At 46.2% G+C, this 16,632-nt stretch overlaps 1 protein-coding gene across 1 annotated transcript; it reads right to left on the reverse strand.

Moving 5' to 3' along the window:
* Window positions 1-15,406: 15,406 nt before the first annotated feature.
* Window positions 15,407-16,345, reverse strand: LOC138287024 (olfactory receptor 5AP2-like). The gene has a single exon (XM_069227385.1). It carries the CDS (start codon window positions 16,343-16,345, stop codon window positions 15,407-15,409), a length of 939 nt encoding a protein of 312 aa, XP_069083486.1.
* Window positions 16,346-16,632: the final 287 nt, after the last annotated feature.

Here is a 16,632-nt window from a genome sequence, read left to right on the forward strand (position 1 = left end):
GCAGTTGTGCGTCAAAAAGTATAAATATGGGCCAGAGTGTAGCTTATAGTTTAGCCTGAGTCCCACCCAATGTATGCCAGTGTATGCCTTCAGGAGTCATACCCCATGCCATTGTGCATGGCTAATATTTGTGCCTCATCTCTTGCAAGTGACTCAGGCTATCCAAACCTGTCCTGGCTCCTGACCCCTGTTAGGAATCCAAGTTTATGGGCTGAGAATAGGTACAATGATGCTCATGGGCGTACCAGGAGGATTGTTGAAATGAACTTCGGTCTCCTGCATGTTGCACAACTTGGCCCTCAGACGACGTGCTTTATCTGCAGGAGGACGGGGGTGACAATGCAGCTGTGGCAGCATTGGACACTGAGGACAGTGAGGAGGAGGAGGAAGAGGAGGAGGATGTGGACAACAGGACACTACTGATACAGAAGTACTTCCAATGACACTCAGGTAAGACTGTTGAAATGACCTTTTCTCTATTCAGTGTTGTGCTGTGTGGCTGTAGCATGATGCCATTCACTACCTTTGCATCCTAACTGACTGTCACCTATGCCTTCCCATTTTGCAGATATTGCTGTGGTCACAACTGTGTACTGATGTAATGACTACAGACTGCTTAAAGCCATTTGTTGGATGGATTCACATAATACAGGATATTTGCACAGGATGTTACAGTTCAATACTTTGCACATTTCCTTCTGATAAAACACTATTACTCAAGTTGTGTTCAAGGGTGTTTATTGAAGTGACAAAAATGAAGGGATAGAGTGGGGTGATGATTGAGAAAAGTCCAGTGTAGTGGGCCAGTGTGTTTGTTGCACAGGTCCTGTGTCCTAAGGGTCATAGGAAGAGGAGCAATGGCAGTTCAAAGTGGACAAGGTGACGCAGTGGACCACAAAGGAGTCATCCTGGAGGGGCTCTTTCCTGGCCGTGGTCTTGGCAAAAGTCTCTGGTGTCTGTCTGGGTCGCAGGGAACTTTTGTGGGGTTGTTTAGCTTCTACAGGTGAAGGGGTGCTGGTGGCCTGTGGGTCCTGTGCAGGGCCTCTGGTCCACTAGCTGCAGCTGATGTTAATGGCTGCTGGGTGGAGTGGCTAGTGCAAGTGGCCCTCTGATTTGCTCTGTCCTCCTGCAAAGTGTTGGCCATGTCACCCAGCACCCCTACAATGGAGACCATGTTAGCATTTGGGCCCTGCAACTGCTGCACGACTTCCTGTTGGTGTACCTCCTGCATGATGTTGATCACCTGGGCCATCATGTCCTGGGGTTGTTGGTAAGCCCCTAGAATATTAGTGAGTGCCTCCTGGGCAGTTGGTTCCCTGGGCCTGTCCTCCCCCTGGCACACAGCTGTCCTCCGTGTGTTTCTGGTCCCTCATGCCTGTCTCCCCTGGATGGTGTGCCCACTCCCACTGACACAAGGACCTTCATTGTCTTCCCTTTGTGGTGTGGACTCAGGTCCCTGTACTGGTGGACACACTAGTGATTGACATGTCATGGGGACAGAGGTCTAAGGTCGTTGGCTGGCTACTATGGTGTTGAATTCTGAGTGGGGGGCTCTGTGGTGATTTGGCTGTGGGATGGGGTAGCCGACTTACCTGTGGTCCCAGATGGCCCAGGGAGCTGATCCAGATCCAGAATTCCAGAGTTGCTGTCATCACTGGGGGCATCTTCGGGGGGTCTGAGTAGCTGTGGCACATCCTCTCCTCTGACATTGGCTGACATTGGCTGACATTGGCTGGGGCACCTGTAGGGATGTAAGTGTTGAATTATGCTACACGTTTGTGAGATATTCCGCATTGCTATCTTTCCCAATGTTATTGGTGTTGTTCTGCCACCTTTGGTTGTGAATGGTGGATTGTGGGATTGTGGGATTTTTAGTTCTCCATGCTGTGCATGCATTGGTGGTGGGTGTGCATGCAGGGCTGGAAGGGATATGCATGCAGTGGGTATGGCATGCAGGGGTCGCCATTTGGGTGTGATGATTGGAGTGGTGCACTGTGTGGGATGGTATAGGGTGATGGGGTGAGGGGTGGTGGTGGCAGGCAGGTACGGTAGCTGATAGGCAGTAAATGTAAACTCAGCAGTGTCCAGACCTCCGGCTACTCCAGTGAGTCCCTCAGGATGCAGTATTGCCAAGACTTGCTCCTCCCGTGCTGTCAGCTGTGGGGGAAGAGATGGTGGTCCATTGCCAGTCTTGCTGGTGCCGATCTGGTGCCTAGATGCAATGGACACACCTTCCCCCGTAGGTCACTCCACCTCTTTCGGCTGTCGCCCCTTGTGTGTAGATCTGGTCCCACGCCATTCACCCTGTCCATGATCCTCCACCATAGCTCCAGCTTCCTGGCAATGGATATCTGCTGTATTTGTGCTCCAAACAGCTGTGGCTCTAACCTGACAATTTCCTCCACCATGACCCACAACTCCTCATCGGTGGACCGGGGGTGATTTTGTGGGGACATGGGTGTTGTGTGGAGTGCGTTGTGCAGAGAGTGATGTGTGAAGTGTTCGGGTGTGTGTTTTGTGATGCGTGAAGGATGTGTAGGTAAATGTGGTATGTATGGACAGTTCTGTGTATGTGTGGTGTGGTAAACTGTATCGGTCTTCGGGTGTTTGCAAAAGATTGTGGGTGATGTGGGTGTGGGTTTTATAGTGCTGTTGGTGGGTGTGTGTATTAATGTCAGGTGTTAGTTTTTGGTTCTGGCCAATGTTGTGTTGTTTTGTATTTGGGTGGCCATTTCTGCTGCGGCAGTGTGCACCGCCAATAGTTTGACATGTTGAATGTCCACTGTGGGGATTCGTGGGTCATAATTCAGAGGGATTTGTTTGGTTGGCATAACGGTATGAGTGTTAGTACCAACAGTTTATCACATTCCTTTGTTCCGGCGGATTTTTGGTTGTGGCCGTATTCTGTAGGTTTTAAGTGTATGGGTCATAATCTGGCAGACAGATCTTCACCCCCACCACGGTATGTAGGTGGCAGTTAGTGCGGAGGTAAGCTGTATTTACAACTAATGTCATAATGAGGGCCTGAGTATTTTCTTTCATGTGTGTGAGTACTGTGTGACTACAGTGGTATTACATTAGCTTTGAATGTCTCTGAGAAAAGCCTTGGCTGCTCATCTAACTCTAGAGAGCCTGGCTTCTAGACACTGCCTACATTTCACCAAACAGGGATAACTGGACCTGATATGAGGTCTAAGTACCATAGGTACCCACTACAAACCATACCAACTTCCTACATTGGTGGTGAAGCGGTGGGATAAGTACTTTCAATTGGATTATCACTCTTTCACCTGGTGCTTTCCACAGGAAAGACCACACTATACATAGAAGTGTGTACATAGTACCTAGTACAGGAAGCTAGTCTCTATGCTTCTTTCCAAGAGACTAGAGGTTAGTTAGGTTAGGTACATCCTATATCACTGTAACACACACCATGTCTGCAGCTGGACCTATCTCTGAGGTAATGGACTCTCTTATGAGTGCATGACCTTCAAGGAATTGAAGGGGCTTTGTTCAGAGAGGAAGCTAGACATGGGGAAGTATCCTAATAAGAGTTTACTTCTGAGCCTCCTTCAGGATGACCAGGAACATCCTGGTAGCCAGGAGGAGGAGAAGGGAGACTCTAATGACCTTGACTTAGAGGATAATCTTCCAGGCCCACAGGAGGGTTCTTCAAGGGATCTTGTTCCTAGCAGACCAACTAGTGTAGCTGGTAGTGGGAGGGGAAGGAACTCAGGTACACAAAGCAGGCAAGTAGCTAGGGTAGTCAAGACTAGGGAAAGATCTACTTCTCCCCACTCTCATGTCACTTCAGTGTCTGAGGGGTCACACTGCACAACTCCAGGGTATGACTGGATAGAGAGCTCAGAAAGCTGCGACTGGAGGAGACCAGGCAGAGGCTGCAGCATCTACAGCTAGCCCCAGATAGGGAGGCCTTGGCACTGGAGAGGGAGAGGCAGGGGGTGGGATTAGCACCCCATGGTAGCAGCAGCAATAGTTCCAGGGGTTTTAGAGTCGGCGAAGCCCCATGGATTCCAGAAACTTGTACAAATGTGTTCCCTCATACAAGGTGAGGATGACATCTATAAGTGGTTTGCTGCACTTGAGAGGGCCTGTAAAGAGGTTCTTCAAAGGCAGTAGGCTGCTATTCTCTGGTTGTCCTTCTCTGACAAGGGGAGGGAAAGACTTCTCACTGTCAGAGAAGAGGATGCAGACAACTACAATATTTTAAAAACAGCACTCTTAGAAGGTTTTGGTCTCACTACTGAACAATATAGGATCAAGTTCAGGGAGACCAGAAAAGAGGCCTCACAGGATTGGGTTGACTTTGTGGACTGTCTGTTAAAGCTTTAGAAGGCTGGTTAAATGGCAGAAAAGTGTCTGACTAGGAGGGCTTGTATAATCTTTTACTGAGAGAGCATATTTTGAATAATTTTGTGTCTGACTTGTTGAACCAGTACTTGGTAGGCTCAGATCTGACCTCTCCCCAAGAATTGGGAAAAAAGGCAGACAAATGGGTCAGAAGAAGGGTAAGCAGAAAAGCTCATACAGGGGGTGACAAGGACAAGAAGAAGGATGGTAAGTCACATGACAAAGGTGGGGACAAAGATAAAAACAAACGCCCATATTTATACTTTTTTAGCGCCGCATTTGCGTCATTTTGTGACGCAAAAGCGGCGCAAACTTGCAAAATACAATTGTATTTTGTAAGTTTGCGCCATTTTTGCATCAAAAAGCAGCACAAATGCAGCGTTAAACAGTATAAATATGGGCCAAAGAGTCTTCATCAGGTACACAAAGCTCTTCTGGGACTAGGTCTAAATCCCCTTCTCACAACAATCAGAACAAAAAGCCTTGGTGCTATATTTGTAGAAACAAAGGCCATAGGGCCGGAGACAGCTCTTGCCCTAAGAAAAACACCAAACCTCCCACCATCACTACCCTTACTGCTACAACTAGAGCCCCCAGCAATAGCAGTGGTGGTGGGAAAACTAATACTATAAATAGTCAGTCCAAGATTGTAGCAGGGCTCACATTGGGAAATCTAGTGGCGGTTTGTTTTAGTCTTTGATGGTGGCATTTATCTTGCCACCCTTGTTCTCTCTCCCCTTAATATGGATAAGTACAAGCAACGACCCCTAATAAACAGTGTTCAGGTACAGGCCTACAGGGACACAGGTGCCAGTGTCACAATGGTGACTGAAAAACCGGTGGCCCCTGAGCAACACCTACTTGGTCATCAGTAGCAAGTGACTGATGCCCATAACAACAAACTGATGGCAGTTGTTGACCTCAACTGGCAGGGTTACTGGTCCTAAAAAAGTTGTAGTGTCCACAGACCTACCTGTAGAGTGCCTACTAGGGAAAGACTTGGAGACTTCAGCTTGGGCTGAAGTGGATTTGGAGGTCCATGCAGACAAGCTGGGCATTCCTGGGCATATCTTTGCTTTAACCAGGGCTCAGGCCAAGAAGAAAAGAGAACAGGAAAACTATGATCTTGAAACCATAGACTAAGAGCTTACCAAAAGCAGGGCTAGGAAGTGTACCCTATCCCTCCCTCCACTGATGATTCCCCCTTAAGGGAGAGGAGTCAACTCCCTGGAAAGAACACATACACGAAGAACTTCAGGCTGACACAGCTGAACTCTTAGGTGCAGGGGGTCCTACCAGGGAGGAGTTAAGTGTGGCATAGCAAACCTGCCCTACACTTGAGGGTTTGAGACAGCAAGCTGTCAAAGAAGAAGCAGGGGATATCAATGGCGCCCACAGAAGCAAGGGAACACAGACCTGGTGCTACCAGGAGATTGGTCATCCCTTTGCAATGCAGATAATTTTTGTTGACTTTGGCACATGACATTCTCCTTGCTGGGCATCTGGGGCAAAGCAAGACATGGGACAGACTAGTCCTTCACTTTCACTGGCCTAACATGTCTGAAGATACCAAGGTATTTCATCGCTCCTGTGTCCAAGCCAGTGGCAAGACTGGTGGCACTCCAAAAGCCCTCCTAATCCCACTGCGAGTGGCTGGGTACCCTTTGAAAGAGTAGGGGTTGACATTGTTGGCCCCTCGACCTTCCCACAGCTTCTGGAAACAGATTTATTCTGCTGGTGGTGGACCATGCCACCAGGTATCCAGAAGCCATATCTCTTAGGACCACTACAGCTCCTGCAGTGGCCCAAGTCCTACTGGGAATCTTTTCCAGGGCAGGTTTCCCAAAAGAGGTTGTATCTAACATGGGTAGCAACTTCATGTCTGCATACTTGAAAACATTTTGGAAAGAGTGTGGTGTAACATACAAATTCACTGTACCTTACCACCCCCAGACAAATTGGTCTGTTGAACATTTTAATAAAACACTCAAAGGCATGATAATGGGCCTAGCTGAAAAACTCAGGAGGGGATAGGATTTCCTGTTGCCATGCCTCCTTTTTGCCTACAGGGAGGTATCCCAAAAAGTAGTGGGCTACAGCCCCTTCGAACTCCTCTTTGGTGACCCTGTTAGGGGGCCACCAGCACTTCTCAAGGAGGGTTGGGAGCAACCGCTGAAGCCCCCATAAACAAGATTTGGTGGATTATGTACTTGGCCTAAAATCAGGAATGGCTGAGTACATGAAGAAGGCCACTAAGAACCTTCAGGCAAGCCAAGAATTGGAGAAGCAATGGCATGACCAGAATGCTGTCCTGACAGTGTACCAACCAGTGCAAGTGTGGTTCCTGGAGCCTGTAGCACCAAGAGCACTCCAAGACAAATGGAGTGGACCACGTATCATAGTGGAGAAAAAGGTTGAGGTCACTTTTTTAGTTGACCTTGGCACTCCAAGAAGTCCTCTCAGAGTACTTTAAGTGAACCGCCTAAATCCCTACTATGACAGGGCTGACTTAACCCTGCTCATGGCCACTGATGAGGGACAGGAAGAAGAGAGTGACCCTCTCCTTGACCTCTTACCTAATTCTGCAGCTGATGGTTCAGTTGAGGGGGTAGAAGATTGCATTAAAAGGAAGACTGCAGAAATCTCCTAGAGCAGTTCTCTGAACTGTTTTCCCTTACACCTGGACAAACCACATGTTGTGAACACACCACTGATACAGGAGACAGCCTGCCTGTCAAGAGTAAAATCTACAGGCAACCAGATCATATAAGGGATTGCATCAAAGCAGAAGTGCAGAAGATGCTTGACCTAGGAGTGACTGAGCACTCTGACACCCCCTAGACTAGCCCAGTGGTGCTGGTACCAAAACCTCACTCACAAAATAGGAAAAACGAGATGAGGTTCTGTGTCGATTATAAAGGGTGTAACACAGTCACTAAGAGTGATGCTTACCCTATTCCCAGGGCAGATGAGCTAATAGTAGACTGGCATCTGCCAAGTATCTAAGAACCTTTGACTTGACTGCAAGGTAATGGCAGATCAACTTGTCAGAGGATGCAAAACTAAAAAGTGCATTCTCATCCATTGGAGGGCATTATCAGTTTACTGTTATGCCCTTTGGTTTGGAAAATCCACCTGTCACTCTTCAGAGGGTGGTGAATACAGTCCTCCAAGGTCTGGAAGCCTTCAGTGCAGCATATCTAGATGATAAAGCTGCCTTTAGCTCCACCTGGGATGCTCACCTGGTCAACCTCTGGAAGGTTTTGGAGGTCCTGCAAAAGGCAGGCCTCACAGTGCCAGATAGGGCAGGGAAAGGTGGTTTATTTTGGACACCTAGCAGGTGGAGAACAGATTCAGCCACTACAGGGGAAGATCCAAACCACTTTGGATCGGGTTTCCCCTACTACTCAAACCCAGATCAGAGCCTTCTTAGGCCTCACTGGGTATTACAGGAGGTTCATTAGGAACTATGGCTCCATAGTTGCCCCTCTTAATGACCTTGCGTCCAAGAAAATGCCTAAATAAAAGGTATTATTGACAGCCAGCTGTCAAAAAGATTTTGAGGAATTTAAACAGGCCATGTGCTCTGCACCTCTACTAAAGAGACCTAACTACTTCAAGAAGTTCATAGTTCAGACTGATGTTTCAGAGGTAGGGGTTGGGGCAGTTCTCTCTCAACTTAACACAGAGGGCCAGGATCAACCAGTATATTTTATTAGCAAAAAGTTGACCCCCAGAGAAAAGCATTAGTCGGCCATAGAGAGGAAGACCTTTGTTGTGGTCTGGGCCTTGAAGAAACTGAGATCATTCCTCTTTGGTACTCACTTCATTGTTCAGACAGACCACAAACCTCTTTTATGGCTTAAACAGATGAAAGGAGAAAACTCCAAATTGTTGAGGTGGTCACGGACAAGGTATGGACTTTACAATGGAACATAGACCTGGGAGTAACAACTCCAATTCAGATGGACTCTCCAGATATTTCAACTTAGAAATAGAAGATTTTTCTGGGCAAGGTAAGCCTTCTTGTCTCTCTTTTGGGGGTGGATGGGGTTGTGTGGGAAAGTACCCTCTTTCTTGGCATGGTTACCCTGATTTTCTGCTTGATGTCAATGAGTTTGACTATGTTCACTGGGTTCCTGCTAACCTGGACCCCAGAGCTTCGGCTCTCTTCTGCAAAACTCTGTATTTCATCCACAACTGGCACATTGGTGCCCCCTTATAAGTGAATAGTACATGGTACCTAGGTACTCAGGGAACTGAGGTTCCAGGGGATCCCTATGGGCTGAAGCATATATTGTGCCTATCATAGAGAGCCCAAACAAGGGGGTTCTGCAGGACTGCCACTTTTCACTGCATCAGGTCACTTATAAGCCACCTATATAGCAGGCCTTCCAACCCAGAGGGCAGGGTGCAAAGTACCTGTGGGTGAAGGCACCCCTGCACTAGTAGAGGTGCCCCTACAAACTCCAGGCCCATTTTCCCAGACTTCGTGACTGCAGGGATGCCATTTTATGCGTGCACTGCACAGGCTGTCCTCGGAGGATGCCCGACTGAGGAAACTTCTATGTCCAGCTACATAATAGAAACTCATGGCATGTTTGGTATCAAATATTTTGGAATCATACCCGAATGCTTTTGCAAGCAATGGCTGTATGATTCCATGCACTCTGGGGGCTTCTTAAAGGATCCCGAGTATTGTCATTACAGATCTCTGAGGATTTCCAGGCAGCCAAGCTGCTGCCAACTCCCAGAGAGGTTTCTGCCCTCCTGCTGCTTCAGAAGCTCAACCCCCAGTAAGGCAGAACAAAGGATTTTCTTTGGGAGAGGGTAGTTACACCCTCTGCCTTTGGAAATAGGTATTACAGGCTTGGGAGGGATAACCTCCCCAAGCCACTGGCAATGCTTTGAAAGGCACATTTGGTGCCCTCCTTTCATAAACCAGTCTACACCAGTTCAGGGATCCCCAGTCCCTGCTCTGGTGCAAAGCTTGACAAAGGAAACGGGAGTGACTATTCCCCTTTCCATCACTACCCTAGGGGTGGAGCTCAGAGCTCCTCCAGAGGGTCCCTGGGTTTTGCCATCTTGGAATCAATATTGGCAGGGAACTCTGGGAGTATCTGACTGGCCAGAGCCAGTAGGTGACATCAGAGTCCCCTTCTGATAGGTGGTCGCCCAGCTAGGTGACCAATCCCCCTTTCAGGGCTATTTAGGATCTCTCTCTAGGGTGGTTCCTCAGATTCGGATTGCAAGACTTCAGTAGGAATCCTCTGCACCCTCCACTTTTACTTCTGACCAAAGAAACTGCATCTGGACGCTCCAGGACCTGACAAGCTGCAACAAAGAAGCAAGACACCTTCTGCAACATTGTATCCTCAGCTCCTTCCACCAACTGCAACGTTTCCCCAGTTGTGCATCCTTGGAGGACAGCCTGTCTTCAGCTTGCATCAGAAGGAAGAAGGAATCTCCCTTGGGGTGCAGAAGCCACTCCCCTGCTTCTGCAGGCACCAACTGCATCGACAACTGGCTAAGTGGATCCCCTCTTCTGCCCAGTTGAGTGGATCCTGGATCATGGGTAGGGGACTGAAATGGTCCCGATGGTCCTCTCTTCCAGCTGTCAAACTTGGGTGGAGGTAAGCCCTTGTCTGCTAATGCAGGACAGTACCCATGTGCACTGCATCCTTTGCAGCTGCCAAGGCTTGTTTGCAACTTCTTCACCAGATATTCAGGCACCTCGAAGCTCCAGCCCCCAGCACTCCATCCTGTGATGCACAGCCTGCTGTGTTGTTCCCCGGCAGCGTGGGAGCCTTTGTTATAGTGCTGCCTGGCCCTCTTCCTTGACCTTAATGTGCCCACCCTGTGGGACTCCTGTGGGTGCTACCAGGGCTTCTGTGGGCTCTCTGTGTTGCAGATTCCCCCTCCTGGTTAGAGTCCACCTGGTTCTTCCTGGTCCCTGGCAGCTCCGCTTTCCTCTAACCATGAGTTTTGCGTGTGCCAAGGCTTGTTGGCGGAATCCAAAGATGCAAACCCAACTGCAATACTTCTTTTGTTGTGGGACATCACTTGCATCCTCAGGGAACTCGGCTTTGTCTTCTTAGGTGCAGTGCTGACTTTCCTTTTTCCACATCCACTCACTTCTTGCACCTTCAGTTTCGTGGGTCGGGGCTCCTGCCCTTCCTGGACTCTTCTGTGCTTCTTGGACTTGTTCCCCTTCTTCTACAGGTCCCCTAGTCCAAGAACCCGCTGTTGGTGTCTTGCAGTCTCCTCTGAGTTTTGCATAATTCTTCTTTTCTTCTCTTTGTGTGTTCTAGAAAACTTACTGTGAATTACTTCTGCTTTTCTGATCGCTGGGGTGGGTTGTGGCACTTACCTTTGGGCTTTCTTAGTACTCCCAACTACCCTCCACACATTACACTTACCTAGGTGGGAGACCGACTATCACGTTCCACCTTTTAAGGAGATGGTTTGTGCTCCCTCAGTCCTATTTCTCTCTATTGTCATTTTCAGTAATTGCACTATTTTCTAACTGTTTTTTTGCCTATTTCTGCATATTAGTGTATATAATTTGTGTATTATGTACCTCCTAAGGGAGTATAACCTATATGGTATTTTTGGTATTTGTGTACCCAGAAGTAAAGTTCCTTTATTTTTGTAAAACTGAGTGTTTTCTTTCAATTGTGTGAGTACTGTGTGACTACAGTGATATTGCATGATCTTTGCATGTCTCCTACATAAGCCTTGGCTGCTCATCCACAGCTACCTCTAGAGAGCCTGGCTTCTAGACACTGACTACACAACACTAATAAGGGATAACTGGACCTGGTATAAGGTGAGTACCATAGGTACCCATCACACACCAGGCCAGCCTCCTGCATACATCAAGATTGCCACCATACACAACAACTTTGACTCCAAACCCACAATCTACAATATGAGCTCAACTCCCCAATACAGACCAACAGAAAGATCACCATGTGGTCACAACTCACGACGCAATATACCTCAGCCATCATGCTATCCATCCACTCAGGGACACCCACTGACCCCTGCCCCCACCACCTGCTCATTCTCAGAAACAACCTCATCATCATGGACCTCATCAGCATCATCAACATCTCTATCACTTCAGCCGTTTTTCCAGACAAATGGAAACGTCCCGAAATCAGACCCCTCCTAAAGAAACCCTCCTTCAACCCCAGCCACCTCAAAAACTTCCAACCCATCTCCCTGCTCCCTTCCCCTTCCATAGTACTCAAGAAGGCCATCAATCATCAGCTCATCAGATGCCTGGAGGAAAACAACCTTCTGGACTTCTCCCAAACAGAATTCTGTTGCAACCATAGCAGCAGGACCACAGTCATTGGTTACACAGCCAAAATCAGAGCTCTCCTTGATCATGAAGAGACCACTGCACTGATCCTCCTAGACTTATCAACTGCTTTTGACAATGTCTCCCATCACACCCTCATCAACAGACTTCACAGCATCAGCATACAAGATGGTGCAAATGGATCGCCTCCTTCCTGACAAGAGGCACTGAGAGCGTCCGACTGCCTCCCTTCACCTCTGCACCCAAGAACATCATTTGCAGTGTACCCCGAGGTTCTTCCCTCAACCCCACATTGTTCATCACCTACATGACCCACCTAGCAGACATTGTTGCTTCAATGTAAATTTACGATGTCTGGCAAAGGAAGAAAGGTTTCAGCCGGGAGAACAGTAACAGAACAAGGGGTCTGAGGACTGTCTCAAAATGCAATAGTTCTGAGCAGTGTTTTATCCAGTTCTCTGGGTATCATAAAACAATTATAACATTCATTTTTGGGATGAAGAATGTGAATAGTTGTCTTGGAGTCATAAATAAGGTCCTGATAACAAATGCAGATGGGTGTCAACCCTGTGTGGGCAAAATGTGGGCCCGCAAGTTAATTTCTGATGTCCGTCCTGAGGGGCACATGGTCACTGCATGTTGCTGTGTGTGCTTTGGACTGATTGGCTAAGTGTTGATAACTTTATTTGGCATCTGATTTTATGGTGTGTTGGGGAATGTGTGCACCCTTCTTTCCCTTTCAGGTTTATTGGTGCCAATTTTCATGGACTATTGTATTGTTGCTGCGCTCATCAGTGGGAACTAATCCAGGATTCCTGATTGCCATCTACATGCCACCCTACCTGTGACCTGTCTTTCTGTAACCCTGGCCTAGGTCACAGAGACTGTCTGACCACATACTTTTTTTATTTCAAGTTGGATGGAGAGTTCATGACGGGGGAATTTAATAGTGGGGATGAAACTTCTTTCTTATATGTGGATGTATTATTGTGTGCATCTGCATCGGTTATTCCAATATTAACAACATTGTCAGTCCCACAAACTCAACATCATCTCCTACACAGATGATACTCAGCTTATCTCTTCGCTCACTTCGAAGCCTTCGCAACCACCAGAACTAACTTCTGCAATGCCATGACCACCATAGGCGATTGCAGTAAAACTAACTGCCTCAAACTCCACTCCGAAAATGGAAGTTCTGATCTTCAGGAAAAACACATCCATATGGGACCACAGCTGGTGGCCAGAGGCCTCAGACCCACTCCCAATCCCACAGACCACGCGTGCAACCTCTGCATCATCCTTGACAGATAACTGACCTTGAAGCAGCAGATCAACGCATTTGCCTCCTTCTGCTTCCACACCCTTCACATTCTCCACAGAGTCTTCAGATGGGCCACAGCTAACACCAGGAAAACCATCACCCAGGGCCTTGTCACCAGCTGCCTTGATCAAGGACTGGGCTACACCAACCACCAACTACATTTTCATCAACTCACCCGACACCTGCGCTCCTCCTCTCTAGCCCTTGCACATACACCCAGAATCTGTCACCTTCGTAGCAGTGGCTGCTCTTTCTAATACATTGTCACCAAGGTCTGGAACAACCTACCTCACCCACTCCGAACTACATCTTCACTCACAGCAGACTTCATGAAGAGACTCAAGACCTAGCTCTTCGACAGAGACTTTGCAGCCCAGCACCCAGATACCTCAAGGGTGACAAGTCTGCATTCTAAAAATGATTGATTAGTTGATTGATTGACAATGCCAAGATTCTAATAGTGGAATTTTGAAAACTAGTAATTTAAAATCTGACATGAACCTTAGGCTGGACTTGACATTGCTATTGCAATGAGTCTTTGAATCATTTTTCTAGTCCCAAACTCTAGTTATGCATTAAAAGCAAATAAATGTAACCCAGTGGTTTTCTGTAGGAGAGCCAACCTTGCCACAGTGGAAAATGGCTTTGAAGATTTTTCACTCCCAAAACATGTAAATCTCCACATCAAGTGCCCTCGGCATTTACCTTGTTTAACATAGCTTACTACTTGCACCCCCAACTTTGTAAGTTGCACCATGTACCTTTCAACTTGCACAAGCACACTTGACTCAAGGAATTATTTTATTTCCATTGCTTGTGCTCACGTGTACCAGTAACTCAATGCCTTATATCACCACACATCCTTTACTAACAGTTATCTTCTTTAATTTGATGTAAGGGCTTATGGAGTAATGCGAATGGCATTATTGTAGATGATCTCATTTGAAATGTCATCAATGATATCGCTTAAAATGTTATGAGTAATGAAATATGTGAGGTCCTAAGAAGTGCATGATGGAAGTGCAAGTTATAGTTAGCTCAATGAACTATAACTGGAAAATGTCAGTGTTGTGTTAGCTCATAAATTCTAGTTTTTATCTCATTTAACACTTTAACCCTTATTTATTGTCAGTGGATTTCCTATGGTTCATTAAGATAAGGTAAGATCTTATTATCATATCTAACTATAATCTCACTTTAACCTTTGTTTTTCAGTGAATTTCTGTGTTTTTGTTACCATATTTAAAACTGACCAGGTGGCCAACCACTTCAGACAAACTGGGACCAAGCTCCCCAGAAGCACATGGTTTGCAGCTATGCATAGCGGGGCTTGGCAGCCAAGCCCTGTGCCCAACTCCTCCACTGGAATTCCACACCCCGTGGGTGATTTGCCACCAATGCTGCTTTGGAAGTGAATACACAGGTGCCAGATGATAAGTCACCAATCTTGCCGCCACAGTGAAAAAACAGGTGCCACCATTCAAGAACAAGTGCATTGTCTACAGCTTTTATTTGGTTCCAAAAATGGCATCACCCACAAAAGACACAATTTGGCTTGACAAGAACCGTGCTCAACATTTGCCTGTCATGTTATTTTACTATGTGCATATACCCGAAAGGAAACCCCAATTTCAAATATAAGCAGATGGAATACTCAGTTTTTGTTCCGAAAGAATATTCCTAATTTTTACCACACTTAAATTAGTTACTGGTCAAGGTCCTCTTATTTCAGCTGTTTTTTTAGAAGTCAGAATAACTCTTTATATTTACTTAGGAAATGTTGATAGAACAGGAAAGAATACTCTACTAAACAATTTGTTTGTAGTTAATTATGCCCACGTGGACAACCTTTCACAGAAGATACAATTTCTCCAAAACAGGCTCTTTTTTCTCATGGGTAGTTTGAAAAGTACAAGTTGAAAAAGGCAAGTTCTGACAATATCATCCTAAATAAGCCCAATATTATGGTGCAATATGCAGAGTGTAGTACATTATTTATAACTACTGTTGAGTGCATGGGAGGGGACATGGATCAAGAAAGGACAAGAAACAACGATGGCAATGGTTCATGCCCCACATTTTGGCATGCATATCTGTTTTAACAAATGGTATTTAACCAAAGCCATGGTTCAGTTACTTATTTTTGTTCCATAAGGTGAATCACAATGAAGAGGTCTTGAGGCCGTCATTGTTTCCCTGTGTGAAGCCATTGTTACATACAATCTCTGAGGCAAATACACTGTTTTCATGTCAATTCTGCACTACTGTGATAATAAATAATAATTTAACCTTTACACTGTACTTATATAGCTGAATGTGTGTTTATTAGTACATTTGATCCAAATAATGAGCTTCATTTATTTTCAAGACATGAGGATACATTATAGAAACAAAAAGGCTTGGTTTAATATCTTTCTGAGGGCTTCTTTCATATCCTGATTCCTTAGGCTGTAGATTAGTGGATTTAGCACAGGGATTAGAACTGTTGAGAGCACTGCTACCATCTTGTCTTGCTCATGTGAAGTGGTGGTGTTGGGCCGAAGTTCCATAAATAGAACTGTCCCATAAAAAAGAGAGACACAGATGAAGTGTGAGGTACATGTTGAGAAAGCCCTGCTTCTTCCAGCAGAAGTGCGGATCCTCAAAACAGCAATAAGAATATAGGCATATGAGATGACAACGATGAGGAGGGATATGACCATCACAAAAGCAGCAAACACGATACGCAACAGGTCATTGATGGTAAAGTCGGTGCAGGAGAGCTTCAAAACCACAGGATAATCACACATGAAATGGTCAATGATATCAGGGCCACAAAAAGATAACCTCCAAATGCAACCTGTGTGAATCAGAGAATGGAGAAAACCACCAAAGTATGCTATAGCTACCCAATGGAAAGTGAGACTCTTTGTCATTGTAAGGGTGTAAAGCAATGGGTTACATATAGCCACATAACGGTCATATGCCATCATAGCCAACAGAAAGAACTCAGTACTGCCGAAACCTGCATAGAAAAAGAGCTGAGTTAAGCAGCCAAAAAATGAGATGGTCTTCTTCTCAGCAAGCATGTCAGCAAGCATCTTGGGGGAAGAGGTAGATGAAAACCCTAAATCCAAAACAGCCAGGGAGCCAAGAAAGAAGTACATGGGTGTATGAAGATGCAGATCCATGCAAATGAGCATCAGTATACTCACATTGCCCAGCAGGGTTGACACATATACTAAGATAAAGATTGTGAAAAGGAAAACTTGGAGGTCTTTGTCTGTAGTGAACCCGCTGAGAATAAATTCAGTCACAATGCTTTCATTTTCAGGCCTCATGGCTGTTGGTACCTGTCTGAGGGCTTGAAAAAAAAGAAAGACCACTTAAGATAGTCAGAATAATGGTAATCAAATATACTATGTCAATCGTTGAACTCAGTAGCCACTGCCTTACTGGCACAGGAAAAAGTGTTGCTTCACCACTGATTGATAAGTACTTTTCTAACTTAAATCACTGTACACTCCCTAAAACCAAAGCTTCATAGAAGCAATACATATTCGAAATAATGTAACCATACCAATGCTTGATTTAAACTGATATGAAGTAAGGGCCACCTATTTCCTGC

Source organism: Pleurodeles waltl, chromosome 4_1 (assembly GCF_031143425.1).
Source record: "Pleurodeles waltl isolate 20211129_DDA chromosome 4_1, aPleWal1.hap1.20221129, whole genome shotgun sequence".
NCBI classification, from domain to species: Eukaryota; Metazoa; Chordata; class Amphibia; order Caudata; family Salamandridae; genus Pleurodeles; species Pleurodeles waltl.